The 16,656-nt window shown below is 38.0% G+C and overlaps 1 protein-coding gene across 1 annotated transcript in view; it reads right to left on the minus strand.

Moving 5' to 3' along the window:
- RAB11FIP2 (RAB11 family interacting protein 2) overlaps positions 1-16,656 on the minus strand; it is a 32,910-nt gene that overhangs the window by 5,008 nt on the left and 11,246 nt on the right. Inside the window, exons 3-4 of the mRNA XM_083441167.1 lie at positions 15,430-15,898; positions 5,765-5,810 (exon numbers count right to left, since the gene is read on the minus strand). Of these exons, the coding sequence (XP_083297293.1) occupies positions 5,765-5,810; positions 15,430-15,898 (515 nt within the window). The remainder of the gene's footprint in view (positions 1-5,764; positions 5,811-15,429; positions 15,899-16,656) is intronic.

Below are 16,656 nucleotides of genomic sequence, written 5' to 3' on the forward strand. Positions count from 1 at the left end.
ACCAGAATATAGGAATACTGTCTCACTAAAGTACATATTCTTTGCACCAAATGGACTGATATGGACTAAGGACTTGATTCTTAGGCTACACCTACCATGTGGAGCCACTGGAAATATTTCTACTGGGTGGTCAGATCATCTGAGAATATTCACTACAGGGATCTCCCACTGTGTGTAGTACAAGCTTTGTAACCCATGCTAGCATGAAAACTACATGTAAGTTATTTCAAGTGTTTGCCCAGTGTATTTTTATGTGGTTTAATTGGAATAGGCTCTGATAGCCAGGACAACAACTGACAACACCACCTGTGCCAGCACCCCCTGTACTGTTTTTCAGTCAGTTCGCCATTACACAGGAAAACATGGGTTGAACCACTGGTTGACAATTCTCCTTTTTCTAACAACGATTATGTTATATAATGAAGTCAGTCTCAAACAAGATCATTTCTGATTTGTGAGCATTTGCTTACATATAGTCTAATTCATTAAGCAATCACAGTCCCAGGAGAATATTGCAACCATCGGAATGATTTTGCTGATTAATTCTGGCAGCACTTCAGTAAGAAAGGAAAGAGAAGTTGCAGCAAAATATAAATACTGAGGATTTTATAGTACACCAACTTTTCAAGCTCTCACTGTTGGTCTGTAGCAAAAGCAGGAGCAGATTGTAATTGAGATCTAAGGGAAACAGGCCTCCATCTGGGACCCACAGTACAGCATTATTAAGTGAACATTTCTCTGGAACATTTCCCACTTTCCTGGCAGAAGATGCTGCAAGGGAACCAGTCTATATTTGAAAAGAATCCAAAACGATTAAAATGGATAATAGATGTGGTTCAAAAACATTTCTTGGTTGCTTCCCAACAGTGAGATAATTCTTTTGCACTCTTGCTTTTTAATGAATCCAGGCTCTATTTTAAGACTTGTCTGCATCTATCACTTTCTATATTTAAATAGCAAGTTATGGATAATTCACATATGCACATACCACTGACTGCTCAAAAACCTGTGGCTCAGTGAGTGAACTGTCTCCTTTGAGAAGTATTGTATTTGTGGTTATGTCTGGTACGGTGATTTGTCTGCGATGACCATTTCACAAGTGCAAGTCATCATTTGAAGTTGCAAGTCATCAAATCACAAATATGTACAAAAATACTGCTGCCTTTTGAAAGCAGTTATATTAGTAAATATTATATTATATTACAAAATAGGGTTTTTTATTTAAAAGCATAACAGCCAGACTCATCAGCACTGTCAGACTGGACAACGGTTCTACAAAAATTTGCCAGATTCCGTAGTTGCATCCCAAGCACTTTGGCAGATGGATGGCCAATGAAGAACTGACAACTGAAAAATCCCTGTTTAGTTGAAAGCTTGCTGAACCTTCTGAGTCCCAGCTAACCCCAATATCTCACCCCAATATATTTATCTATTGGCCTCTTTAAATCTGACCCCTTGCCCTAATCCTATGTGTGGAAGAGAGAGAGAACACATTCCTCTGTGCTCCATTTTTCCTTTCTTTTGGTAGCTCCTCTCTGCCACTTTACATGCCAAGCCTCGTCTACCATGGGAATGTGGAGAACGGAATTGTGTAAACCAAGGCATATCCAAAAACTACTGTTTGAACTGCCTTTCTTTCACAACTCAACCTTTAGGAATGCAGCCAAGGATTTATGTAGCTTCTTAAGCCTTGTTTGTCTAATTACCCATTCTAGTCCTCCTGTGTCTGTGATACAAAAATCAGAGCACTTGGATTTAAGCAGATTTCAATGGGACTAAATAGTTTATGGATCAGGCTGCTTATGTTCTTTTTCCAGACTGCTTAATGTGTGCTGTAACGTTTGAACAAAGTAAGAAATATACTACAATTATGAGACAGCAGTTAGCTGGAAAGGAAGACCTATTTAAACTGACCTACAGGGCTGCTGATGTTGCATACAGAATTTTGAGCTAGCCTACAAAATAAAATGAGAAACTCACAACACTGATGGGCAAATTTAATTGATTTACAGTCCAATCCTATACATGTCTACTGGGAATGATTCTCCTCTGAGTTCAGGAACTTACCCCCAGGTAAGCATGTAGTGAAGCTGTGGGTGGGGGAAATTTTTTTAGGGGGAAATTGAAATATATGCAGTGCTTGCATCCCTATCAAATCTATATGTTTCACACTATGATGACACACATAATTCATAACTCAACATATACAATTGTAAAATCTGATAAATTTATTATATTTTCAGTGTGATTCTATGGATGTTTATTCAGACTCACTCAGTTTAGTGGGGCTTAGCACTGCAGCCTTAGAAGTAAGAATAATGAAATGTCAGAGGCTGTGCTAAAAATTGTGGGGGTAGATCCCTGGAAAAAGCAAACATTCTCTCCACCCCAAATTTCCCCAGACCTTGATAATAACTTGGATAATAGTGCAGAATGGAAGTATTTTAAAAAATATAAAATTAGTGTGTAAAATATAGCTGATTAGAAAAGGCAAGCTAGTGAGCCAATATAAATGTTACAAGTTAAAACATCAGTCAACTGTTAAATTTTTGAGCTCTTGATAATAACTGTAAACAGAAGAATTTTTGACTGGTTTACACTTCAACCAACTTTCCTTTATCAATTACCACAATTAAGAATATTTACATCTTGAGGTAATATTTTGTAGATTAATGTGTTTAAGAGAACCTTACAATGTGGTAAGTTTTTGTCTTAAGGATTTGAATTCAAAGCCAATTCAGTATATTCATGTATAGTTATTTTATCTCTGCGATACAAATGAAGGGTTTGGATAATCAAAAATGTTTGTGTGTATGTACACAAACTAAAACTAAAACCATGTTTGTAAACGAAAGTAAGAAAATCTGACGTACTTCTAACCTACAAAAAAGCTAGTAGCAGTCATATAGTTTTTAATTATATAATATATCCCAGATGGTTCTGTGTGATGTATCTTTAAGATGTTCATTTATAAAACAGACCATATGATTATTTCAAGTAAAATGGTCATATGCATACAAGTGCCATAGCTATTGAAAACTACAATTTTAGTACTTCAAGTAAAATGAAAACATTTGTTCAACGACTGAGGACAACTCTTGCTGGAAAATAAATATTCTGCTGTAACTTCCAAAACAACAACAACAACAAAGAATCCCACAGACTATGATACCTATCATTCAGGAAAGAGCAAGGAAAAGGGTAAGATTTCAAATGTGTAAACATGTTAAGAAAGCCTTGATAACCAAATATTATTTGGGTACAAACTGATAGTCACAACTGCTGGGAAACGGAGAGATAAAATGACAACTTGGCATACTTTGATCATCTGTTTATTGTTCTAATGAGGAACTTTGCTTTGGGAATATCATCTAAACCACTTTCTCATCTCTTGTCCTACTTGCTTCATCTCCCTTTCAGTTCCTAATTAGGCTTTAAAGAGCTCTTGCTGCCCTTTCAACTGGCTATTGCTCCTGTTTAAACACTGTTCATTCAAAGACAGGTGTTGGCATCACCAGAGCACAAGGCATATAAACTTAATTACCAAACACCACTTCCAAGGGAATAAAAGAAATAATTCTTTGGAGGAACGTCATTTAAATTACTTCAAACTACTTACAGAATAATCTTACAACATTTGAATTTTTACAATAGTTGTGTTTCAAACTTACTATATAAAAACATACTCTGACTGTATTTTGCCCAAAATGAACTGGGCATCAGCATTGCAAGTAACAAAGGTTAGTTCATTCCTAGAGAGGAACAAGTCCAAAACTGGATTATTTTATCACCTTTAATTTCTCTAAGGAAAACTAATTGCTTTCTTAAAAAAAATTCATTCGCTAGCAATTTATTGCATAATGTTGGCTGTTATCATTAAAATACATAGAAGCCAATTAAGCATTTTCCAGACAATATACTGAAAACCATCTCTAACGCTGCAATCCTACACACACCTACTGGCAGTTAAGTGTAAGCCACAAATGAATTCAGTGAGTGATATTAGTCATACTCAGAGTAGACCCATTTTAAATAATTGATTTCAATGGGTATACATTGTGTGTGACTAATGTTGGATATTAAATATATATATATATGTAAGATATGCCTATGGACTTAAGTTATGACTAAATTTCACTAGAATGCACCCCAAAACAAGTTAAAACATTTTTAATAAAAATATTACCTAACTCATAGTATAGGCTTGAGCACTAGTATATTTCTAAAGTAATGGGAAGGTTTTTGTTTTCTTTTGTTTTTATTCTCACCACATTAGCTATTCTCCTGAATTTTCAGGGTCAGTTGAATATTCCAAACAAAAACAGATTACTTTGTGAGCATTTTTAATCATCATGAGAGTTCATTTGTTATTTGTATTAGCAATCTTGATATATTTACTCATCAACTTAGCACACTCACTTTGTTAAATCCTCCTAAAACATCTCATAAAGATTCATAGGATTTGGAATTGTGAAAGACTAGTTGAGTTCATTGTCTTCCAGTAAATCTGTTCCTTAAGAGTGTGTATTCCACTGAGCGGACTGAATAAAGACTATTGCTGCAGCTAATTTATTAACCATAACTCCATTATGGTACTGCATGCTGACTGCTCTGGTTGTCTCAATTAGCTGGTGCAGCAAATTGATGCTCCATTTGCTAGAATTCTTCATAACAACCACAGAACTAAAAATCACCACATTACATTGATTGGTAGCCAGTTTAGGACAGACAAAAACATTTATATAATATAAATAAATATGCCATTATCATAATCTACTTATGTAGATCTATGGTGTGATCGCACTTGAAAATTGTGTTCCGTTCTAGCAGCTGCATTAAAAAAAAAAAAAGATGTAGAGTTGGAAAGGTTGTATGGAGCAAGACAAACCAAGAGACAGTATGTATTTGAATGCCAGTTGCTGGGACTCATTAGCTATTGCGCTAATGTCCTTTTTCTGGGCTTCTTATAGGCATCTGATTTGCTACTGGGAGAACAGAATGCTGGACTTTGATGACCCAGCAGGGTTATGTTCTTATATAATTAACTGAAACTCACTACCACACTAGCTTTGATGGTGGTTGCTAAATTGAGTCCATATGTTCAGAGGCAGTAGACCCGCAAATATCAGGTGTTGGGGTGAACAACAATGAAAGACTGCCTTGCTTATGAGCTTCTTAGAAGCATCTGGCTAGACACAGTTAGATGCAAAATGCTGGACGTGCAACACCCTTGGGCCTAATTCAGTAAGGTAATTCTTATGTTTATATATATAATACAACAAAGTAAATATTTATGACACACTTAAAGGTAAAGGTAAAAGGACCGCTGACCATTAGGTCCAGTCATGACTGACTCTGGGGTTGTGGCACTCATCTCGCTTTATTGGCCAAGGGAGCCGGCGTACAGCTTCCGGGTCATATGGCCAGCATAACTAAGCCACTTCTGACGAACCAGAGCAGCGCACGGAAACACCGTTTACTTTCCCGCCGGAGCAGTACCTATTTATCTACTTGCACTTTGACGTGCTTTCAAACTGCTAGGTTGGCAGGAGCAGGGACCGAGCAACGGGAGCTCACCCTGTCGTGGGGATTCGAACCGCCAACCTTCTGATCGGCAAGTCCTAGGCTCTGTGGTTTAACCCACAGCGCAATGACACACTTAAATAGGGTTAAATAGGTTAAATAGGGTTAAATAAAATTTACCCTGTTTTATTTAAAACAACTCTCAGACATCAAGTGGAGTATTGACTAAGCAGTAACTTACCACAGTTTTCCTGAGGTCTTCGATATGCGCAGGATTCACATTAAAACTATGGAAGCAAACAAAATTATATAATAAATTCTTTTTTCCTTTTTCCTTTGTCCATATACAGGTAGAACAGAGTCACCTTCAATTCCCACCAGCAGCCTTACTACCCACAAAATAACAACATATAATGTTACAATCAGGTTTGCCCCATCATTGTCACTGAGGAAGTCTTTATTCATTACAATCATACCTGGGAACGGAAGGAAGGCAGAAGTGTGTCAGAGAGTTAAAATGCTAGTGAAAGTCACATGTAATCCAGCTGTTAACTTAAAGAGACCCAGTGGTGGGTGTACCATTTTGTGATCCCTCCTCCAAACTCAGTGACCCCGCCTGCCACATTTGCAAACTATTGTTGTTTGCAAGGCACTAAGTAATGACTTGCTACTGTTACATGGCAAATATGTCCAAACCAACACATTAATTATCCATGATTCGATCCTGCAAAAGGAAGCTGGCACAATTTATATTACTGAGATCTGTGCGGAAGAGCTAGGACTAAATTTCTCCTAACTGTGCCTGATAAGTAGGGGGACTGGTTTGCTATGATCTATAAAGATTTGATCTCCCTTTCCAGACTTGACAGTCAGGACTGAGGACTGTACCATCCACCACATTGCCCAATAGTTTCCCTGCATGAGCTGACAGAGGTGGCATGTATCTGGTTTGGTGTTGAAGACTCCCATGATGTAAACTCTGAAGGACTTCAACATCCTTGCCAAAGCTACCTTCACAGTCACCAGGGCAACCATGGGGCAGTCCCAGTGTGTCATCAATCCAACAGAATGACACAAGAAAAAATGGTTATTTTCAAGCCTACTCTTGTGTCAGTGAAGAAGTAATGCTTCCCAGCCTGCTTCAAAGCACCACCCAACAGGGCTGTCCTGAAACTCATTCAACAAAATTTAATACACCCATGGGCTTGGCTGAAATGCCAATGATGAAAGAAGAAGAAGAAGAAGAAGAAGAAGAAGAAGAAGAAGAAGAAGAAGGGGGGGGGAATGTTTTAGAAAGCTCTTCAGGACACCAATGAGGCAAGGCCTACCCTAAAGTGCAGGAGTCTGTCGTTGGAGGAGACAATTAACAAGCTGACCTTCATTCCTACTGTGTAGGAGGGGCAATCATGAAGGATGAAAAATTTATCCCCTCCACTTACCAGAAAAAGGGATTTATGAATCAATATTAATTATTATTATTATTATTATTATTATTATTATTATTATTATTAAACTTTACTGACTCCACCAAGGGTTGCATTTTTAAATTCAATGCATCATCAACTCTAAATTGCAAGAAATAGTTTCTTAAGAGCTAGCAAACAAGGAACAGTAGATAATTTTTCCTAGTTCTCTCAGAATGACTATGGGAAAATTCACAGGGACAACTCTAAATATAAAAGCCTTAAGATATGTTTTGGCACCTCAGATACACTCCTTGGTATAATTACCACTATCTCTGTATTGCTATTAATTGTGCAACTGCAATAATTATAAGATGACTTACATGCGTTTTGAATCTCAAAAATAAAAATGCCCTCATGGAACATAATTTTCTAAAGCAGTTTATACAAGAAACAGAAAGTTGTCTTTATGAAAGGCAAGATTTTAATTGTACAATTTTTAAAAAATAAGAGTTGCTAGGATCAAAAGATTATAAATTTAATTGTCACAGATTAAAAGCCCCTACAGTTTGGTATGTGTTAGTAGATCCATTTCAACATTTGCTGTTCAAAGATCTAAATGACATTCATTTGACTTTGTACTTAAAGATCTGAAAATGAAGATTATTTATTGCCAATTCTTAAAACCAATACATTTTAACCCTTTTGTAAGGAGGCTATTGGAACAGCCTCAGTATGACCAAGGTAGACTAGAGAGGGACTATTACTTCCCTTGATTGCGACACTCTACTTCTTTTCAAGCAGTCTAGAATATCATTAGTGGGGGTTTTTTGGGGGGGGCGGGTTGTTTGTTTTGCAGCACACTGGGTACTCATGTTAAGCTTGTGGTTTACTAAGAACCCTTTTTTCTTTTCACATGTACTATTGGCAATCCAGGTGTTCCCCATCTTAAATTTTGGAGCTGGTTCTTCTTGCCTAAGTGTAGAACCTTACATCTGTCCCAACTGAAATTCATTTTGTTAGTTTGGACCCAGTTCTCTAAACTGTTAAGGTAATCCTGAATTCCAATTCTGTCTTCTACGGCATTAGCTAGTTTAGTGTCATCCCAGTTTGGTGTCACCTGCAAATTTGATAAGCATCTCCTCAATACCTTCATCCAAGTAAATAATAAAGACACTGAACAACAGTGGGCCCAGGAGAGAACCCTGCAGCACTCCACTTGTCACTTTTTTCAGGGATGACAAGAAACCATTAGTGAGCACTCTTTGGGTTCTGTCAACCTGCTACAAATCCACCTAACAGTTACCTTGTCCAACCCATATTTTACCAGCTTCTTGGAAAGAATATAATGGGGGACTTTGTCAGAAGCCGTACTGAAATCAAGATGTAGTACGTCCACAGCATTCCCCTGATCTACCAGGTTTGTAACTCTATCAAAAAAGAAAATGAGATTCGTCTGGCATGATTTGTTTTTGAGAAACCCATGCTGGGTCTTAGTAATCATAGCATCTTTTCTAAGTGCTCACAGACTGATTGTTGAATTATCTGTTCTAAGACCTTTCCTGATACTGACGTGAAGCTGACTGGTTGGTAGTTACCTGGGTCCTCTTTTTTTCCCCTTTCGAAGATGGGAACAACATTTCCCCACCTCCAGTCTCCAGGAATTCTCATCAGGCCCTGGAGATGTGAATTCATTTAAAGCAGCTAGGTGTTCCCTTAACACCTCTTTCCCTATCTTTGGGCTGCAGCTCCCTTCTTGCATCATTTATTCTGTTGGGCACTGCTTTCCTTCAGAGTGAAGACAGAGGCAAAATAGGCGTTCAGCAGTTCTGCCTTCTCCCTGTCACCCAATAGCATTTCTCCATCATCTCCCTGCAAGGGACCTACTGCTTGCTTGTTATTGCTTCAAACATAGTCAAAGAAACCTTTTTAATTATCTTAACCTCCCTTGCAAGCCTGAGTTCATTCAGAGATTTGGTCCTCCTTACCTTCTCCCTGCAGCTGTTCGCATCTCTTTATGATTCCTCCTTTCTTCCATTTCTTATATATGCACTGCTTACATCTCAGATCATCTGTAAGCTCCTTTTGCAGCCACACCAGTTTCTTTAGGTGCCTCCCACTTTTCTTTCTTGCTGGAACTGTCTACCATTGTGCCTTCAATATTTCAGCCTTCTGAAAGTCCAGAGTGCATGTCCAACTTCACTCAGCTTTCCCTTGCCTTTGGTGTTTACCTCTCCTACAATTTTTACCCATATACTGTAAGTAACCCAGGGATTCAGAGTGCAGTGTCATCAATATGCAGATGACACCTTACTCTCTCTCTTTCCATTCCATCTGAAACAGGGGAGACATATCCATTTCATCTGGCTTCTGGGTTCCTGTTCATTATGACTTCTGTTTGGCTATTTCATAATTGAACTGCAAACTGGATAATTCTGTAACTTTACAATTGTTGTTTTTTGTATTTTAAAACCAAGGGACACTTTGTAATTAACTTCACTCAAATATAACACACACACACCATTTTTGTGCTTTTCCAGTACTTCTCTAGTATCTACCAATATTCAGGGTTATCAAACACACACTCTCTCACACACACAGAGAGAGTAAAAAATAGTTCATGAAAAGTGAAAAGAACCACACTTTGCAAATATGGAAAAACAGTAAGTCTCAAGACAGAAAACAATGGAACTATTAAGACTGTTTGAAACTTTACAAATACCTGTATTGTCAACAAGATGCATTCCAAGTTAATGCCCAACACCCTAAAGCCATCAAGCCTGAACATTAAAGCTCATCAGCGTGCAGAAGAATGAAAATTCACAGATGAGGCAAATAATGTTGCAGCTGAGACTGACAGACAAGAAAGCAGAAAGATAAACATAACAGATGGAGATTACTTAAAATATTTAATTTTTTCCTTAAGCTGTGATTTTTTAAAAAAAAATGTTTGAAGTAGCAAAAGAACATTTCAAAACATAAGCTGTAAACGTAGATTACAAGATACAAGTCAAACCTGCTTTGCTTCTATTTGCCATGATACAGCAAACTAAAAAAAATGTCAATCTGCTCAAAATCACTTTAAAATTTTGCTATTTTCATTCTTGTATTCAGAATGTTAATTTTGCCTATAATTAGTTCCTTTTTCAGGAGTTAGAAGATCTTTTAATCAATTAGTGTCTTTCCTAGGGAAATTTACTAGGAAACAAAAGTTGAAAAACACAATAATCACTTTCTAATAAACACATAATGCAATAAAGTTGTTTTTTAAAAAAATTAACTTTATTGCATTATGAAGTATATGTACTTCATCAGTTCATATTGGCAGATTTACAAAACACTACTCTGGTAATCTAGGAATCATTTATATTACTGCGAAAAGAGGTTTAAAAAAGGAATAGCAATTTATGATTACTATTTTTTTAAAAAAAATCACCAATAAATAAAAGCACAATTTTATTTCAAAGGGAAGAAGGGGCACCCTTCTGACTAAACTAACATGCAGCATATATATATATATATATATATGTTACTTTGTGACACAATTATCTCAGTTTTCTGTTCCGCTGTTCCCAAAATGCAACAAACTCCAGATGTGATCTGGGGTTAATCAATCTCACTTTAACGGGTACATCCCTAGCAGTACCATCTTAAATCATTTATTTCATTGGGATTCATGCCACAGTAACTCTTTGACAGGACTGTTGTGGGGCTGCCTTTGACAACTTCTTGGAAACAAAATACAGGTGCTAGATTACTGATTGGGACTGTTCCCAAGCACACTTCAACATGCTGGTTGTTACCCTTTGAAACGCTAAACAGCTTGCGGCCTGGCTACCTGACTCTCCCTCTAAATGACTGAAAATGTCCCAAGCATTAAGCCATCAATTTTGGTCTTGGTCAGCATCTGGATAGATGATCACCTGAGAACCATGTGAATGCCACTTCACGTTCCACGATGGAAAAAAAGCAGGATATAAATGAAAGTAAATCAAAAAATGTTATTTCACCCCTACACACATAAGCCTGCCTAAACCCTCTCACGTTCTTCTCTTGAGTCTCTCTGCTAGTTGAGGGACTTCTCAGTTGAGTCCCTCTTGGATATGGAATGACCTCTTCAGAGAAGCTTGCCTGGAATTAACTTTAATGTCTTTTCAACACCAGTCCAAGACTTTAATTACCTGGGCATTCTGTTACGTTTTTAGAGGAGGTTTTAGAACTGTTTTATAATGTCACTAGGTTTTTGTGACTTTTAATTTTATTAAATTTATTAAAACTCTGTTTTATGAAGTACAGCTGGCTCATCTTCTGTGAAAGAATATAAGCAGAAGGAAGGAGAAGGTGATGCGCTAAGCAGCAACCTGTACTAATGTCTGGGAAATAACTACCAAATGAACTTACTTTTCTAGAAATGCAGGAAAAGGTGGCAAGAGATATCGAAGAGACAAAGATTACAACTTCCACAAGAGGCTGAACTTAGTGGAACAGAAGCCAAATACATGATAACACTACATGTGAATAAAGCTACAGATCAGATAAAGCTGGAATATAGCTACTCCAGCAATAGCTTTCAAGCAACAAGTTTAATACAGAATATTTGAAAAATGTTACAGAAAGGTCATACTGACATCTGACTGTTCTGGAGTCAGATATTTAGAAAGCTTCCTTCCCCAACTTCAAAGGATTCGTGGTAAAAGAAGAACTTTTCAGTAGAGAAGTGCTCATATATTTATTTTATTTTTATTTATTTGGGGACACAGCCTAGACACAAGAGGGAGATAGCTTAGATGGTTATATAAGCAGGTTAGCCCTCTTGTTGGGATGCAATCCAATGGTCCCTGGAAGGGCATTCCAGGGCCAGAGGATAAATCAGATTTGCCACCTGAAGTTGAAGACAGAGATTTAATGTTGGAAAGGCCAATCCAATGTCAGAGACTCCTTCACCAACACCTCAACCCAACCAACCTTCTACCTACTCGTATAAAAATAACAATAAAGACGATAATGATATAACTGTTCTCATTGGCCCAGTTATTATCAATTTATGCTGCCAAAGGCAGAGTGAAACAAAAATGAGTAACAATGACAAAACTGTCCAGTGTGCATGTTATTTACAGCCCCATACTTATCTAAGTGGGTACAGTCTTGGAGCCTAAGAACTTAATAGGAGTAGATAAAACTGCACTATTAAACTCACAACCATCATGAGTGCTAGTTGCAAGAAAGACCCAAAAAGGGAAATATTTAAAAGATGTTCCCTCTAGAGCTTAACAGGGAAAGCATGCAAAAATATATAGGGATGCAAAGGGATGCAAGGCCCAGTTCCAAGAATAAACAACCAATATTCTTATTTAGTTGCAAAGTAATATGGTTTAGTGCTCAGATTTTCACCATCATTTAAGGAAACATTTAGGGACGTGTCAATTAGATGATTCCAAATGACATTTTTCTGATTTAAATTAATGATTTAATTTTAAGTTGATCTACCCTGTCTAGACATAAATCCACCTATGAGTTCCACCTAGAACCCTCTTTCAGTTAGGGATGATCACTTTCAAGGTGGGTTGGGGCACAAACGTCCTTCAGTGCTGCCCCCATTTCAGCTGATGCCCACTTCTAGGGGTGCCAACTATTGGGGGGGTGAGGTAAGTCCCGCCCCGCATAATTGATCACAAGATGCGGTGCACACACACCATTTGAACGGCAATGCCCATCAACTTTGGGGGGCCCTAGTCCCCTCAAATATTTTACTGGGAGGAGGCAAAGGGACCTTGGCCACTATAAACTGGCTCCTATGCCCACTGCTAAAGGGCCTTGAATGTTGCCTGGGGCAGGAAAAGGATCTGTTTCCTTCCTAAATCTTACAGGAAAGGGCTGCCCCTCTGGGATGCAACCTTTTATGTATCCCCAAACCAGCACAGAATAAAGGTATTACCTATCGTGGAGGACAAAGGACAACAAATCTCTTCAGCCTAATTCCACCACCGACATTCAAGTGACGTCTACACCAACTTTGGCACCTTTCGCTCTTGCTGCTATCTAAGAGTGAATTGTGTCTCATTCGAAGATAAATTACCTCATTAAAAGTACTATTTTCTTAATATGCCATTTTCATTTTTCTCTTTTCTCCCTAGTAATCACTGTAAAGGGCACTACATTTATTGCCAATTTTTAAATGAAATTTCGATCTTAAAAGGGTCCTCACGGGTGGGTGGGTGTTGCTATTACCCTGACTGTTATATTGCAGAAATGTAATCTAAGGAGTTTATATATAATAAAAAAATACTAATTAGACACCTCACTGAGACACCTATCTATTCACATTCTCAAATCTGGCATTTGATCATGCTAGTAACAACCTGTCCCCTTTAACTACTGGACTATTTGTTACCCTGTGTCCAGTGCCTAAGAGCTTGTTAATTACCCAAACTCTCTTTCTGTAGGTCTTGTTAATTACCCGTCTCCTGTCTCAAAGGACCTTGTTAATAACTTCCACAATCCCTCTAAAGAGGGCCTAACAACACATTAAAATTAAAGATGCTTTTCTTTTAGCACCTGTCAAGTGCTGTAAATTGAGAAATTTTCACATCAGTGTATTAGCCTACTGTAGCGTAGCTTTAAAAAACAAACATTTTTTTACGGAAATGTTGCACATAGTGCTAGCTATTTTATGGGAAGTTTGTATATTAAGTTGACATTTGTCCTCTGGTATGCTCACTGTACAAGACTGCCATGACAGAGAGCTGCAGATTAACCCCTTGAAAGCCAGTGCAATGAATGATTGCAATTAGACTAATGAAAGCAATCAAGCAGCTTGCAAATGCAAACTTTCAAAGATGTGGACTGGGCTTAAAAACAACACAACCCTATTACCACCAAATGCTAACGGGTAGGAGCTACCAGAGCCTAACACAGACTTGTCATTAATGTACAACCTTGTCACCATTGGTGACTAGAAATTGCCTGCTGCCCAAGGTAACTAGGCAATAATTCAGATGCTCTGATGAGCATTTTTAAAATTCTCAACCTGTGGGTCCCCAGATGTTGTTGAACTACAACTCCCATCAGCTCTAGCTAGCAAGGCCAGAGCTCAGGGATGATGTGAGTTGTAGTCCAACAACATCTGGGGACCCACAGGTTGAGAACCGCTGCCAGCAGCATGGGAGGGGCTCAGTCCAACATTTTGTCAGTTGCAAATCCACGTAAGAAGCTTCTTCCTAAAGCTTTTGCAAAGGCCTTTGCTCTTTGAATTCTTTTTGTGCCCCATCAAGACCTAGTAAATTATGACAAAGATTCAGTCAGCTGAATTGTTCATGTTCTCAAAATATAATCCATTTTTTAAAAATTTAGGCTCCAGGCAAATGCATTCTTTTTCACCCAGGGCCTTTGGAGCTTAATTTTCTGCTCATCTTTCAGTAGGGTAAGCTTAGATCTGTTTTTAATGTGCATTTTGTAAGTCACCTTTAATTTCCTTTGAGGGGGAGCAACTAAATATAATAATTAATAATCATAGATAAAGTGTGGAACACATCTACTTTTTACTACTTTTAGTAGCATAAGAAAGACAGTATGTCCATTCAGATCTAATTCCAAAACCATGATTTAATGCTAGCCAGCTCACAAGCTTTGTGTGCATTGCTACCTTCTCTGTTTTCATACACTGTAATAGCAAACTACAGTTTGCTGTGTGGAAGGAATCAGAGTACACATGTGTGAAAGTGGGAGTGACCAAAACATGGGTCAGCATTACATCTCTAGCCTGTTCCTCTAAAAAGGTCCACCCTACAAAGGAGGGAGAATTTCAAGGACAATAAGAGGTTTTTCTTGTTTAGATTTAATTGACTTAAATCCTGCATTTTTAGCCCTAAGAGCTAAAAAGTAGCTAAAAATGTTAAATAATTATAAAAAAACACCACAGTATAAAAAGTTACAATACAACCTTTTTTAAACTAAACAAAAACAAGCCAGTTATTCAATAAAACAGAACTCAAACAATGCAGCCAAAACGCTTTCCTGAATAAAGTTTGTGTAAATCTTCAAAAGAAAACCAAAACTGGGCAATGAATCAGGCAGGCTAGCTTCTCTGGGTGGAAAGCACACTGCAAAATGTGCTTGATCTCTCAGGCACTGTCCAAAACGTTGATAATAAGGATACACTGAACAGGGTCTCATTATTTTAAGGCAGATTTGGGGGCATATTCCTCCAGTGCTCAGAGAATTCTATCTAATCAGTTAAGGGTAGAATTGGCCTTTGCATGCCGAGCTATGCAAGGCTGTTATTGGGGGGAGGAAAGGATAGAGCTTCCTACACAACAGCTGAGTGAGCTCCTTTATAGCACAGCAGTAGCCATCTGGGGTTAAATATTACTTTTGAAATATACTTCTAGAAGAAAAAAAATGATAACCTTGATGAATTTTTTTTAAAAAAGGTTTGCCCAAACTCTGTTTTCATTTTTATAAAACTGACTCCAAGACATCATATCTCAAATACAGTAAAGCTTACCTAGAAGATGGCAGCACTTTTGTTGGCTTGAAGCTTGTTGTAAAGGGATTAGTTGAATCAAAATCAAAACTGTCCTGATGATTTTCGCCGAGTGCACTAGGTGATTTCAAATCAGCAGAAGCATCTGATCCTCCATTGCTAAGTCTGTCAGACCGCTTACTATCTTTTTTCCCAGTCACTCTTCCAAAGAGACTAACCTTCTCCTTTTTCTCTTTCTTAATGTCTTTTTTTATTTCAGCAGGTTTTGAAAACAGACCTACGTTTTGGTCCCATGACATGGGGCTTTCTTCAAATGGATTCTTCTGCCTTGGCAGGGTGGCAAACTTCTGAGGCAACGAAGCACTCACATTTTTAAAAGGGTCATTTTGTGCTCCAAAAGCTGAGTCGCTGTCATCAACTGTGCTGTCTGGCTGACTCACTTTAGTTGTATCTGCACTTAACGTCCGTCTGTGCGGAGATTTTACATTTCCTGCAAATCATTTAGTCATTAGTATACAACAAGAGACATCACATCATATTTGGCAATACCCACACAAAAGCTTGCATAACTGCATTTAGAACAGGAAGGGGAACCTGTGGCCCTTTGGGTATTGCTGGACTACAACTCCCATCATCTCTGACCTGGCTGGCTGAGATTTCCCATCCTCATTTCTGAATGTACTCAATTGATCATTATTACAATAACCAGTCAAACTGTTGTTGATTTTTAAAAAAGGGGAGGGGCATGATCCACCCAAACACAGGGATGTCCAAGTCCCATTTGATTTAGTAAGAGATTTGGGCACATACTTGGTACTTGGTATGAAATAATGTTTCTGTATTAAAGATTTATTGTAACATTCTATATGCACTACAAGAGGTTCTGGAAGGCTGTCATGGTTTAAAAGAAAAGTGGATATTATTGACTCAAGTTTTTTATAAAATGGCAAAACAATGTTGTTGTTATTATTAATTTCCTCCACTTCCTTCAAGGAACATAGGAAAAAGTAGAGAAAATAGAAAACACAAGCTGGATCAAGATCTTCCTGAGGCATTGCCGGTTGAGTGGGAATTTGAATCCAGGACTCCTCAATCCTGGCTTGACACTCTAACTTATGGTTGGGGAACCTCTGGCCCAGCACTTCTCCCCATTTATTACTATTATTATTTATTAGACTTATATACCACCCTTCATTACGGTGGCACTGTGGGTTAAACCACAGAGCCTAGGACTTGCCGATCACAAGG

This window comes from Podarcis tiliguerta (genome assembly GCF_965153285.1).
Source record: "Podarcis tiliguerta genome assembly, chromosome: 5".
Classification (NCBI taxonomy): domain Eukaryota; kingdom Metazoa; phylum Chordata; class Lepidosauria; order Squamata; family Lacertidae; genus Podarcis; species Podarcis tiliguerta.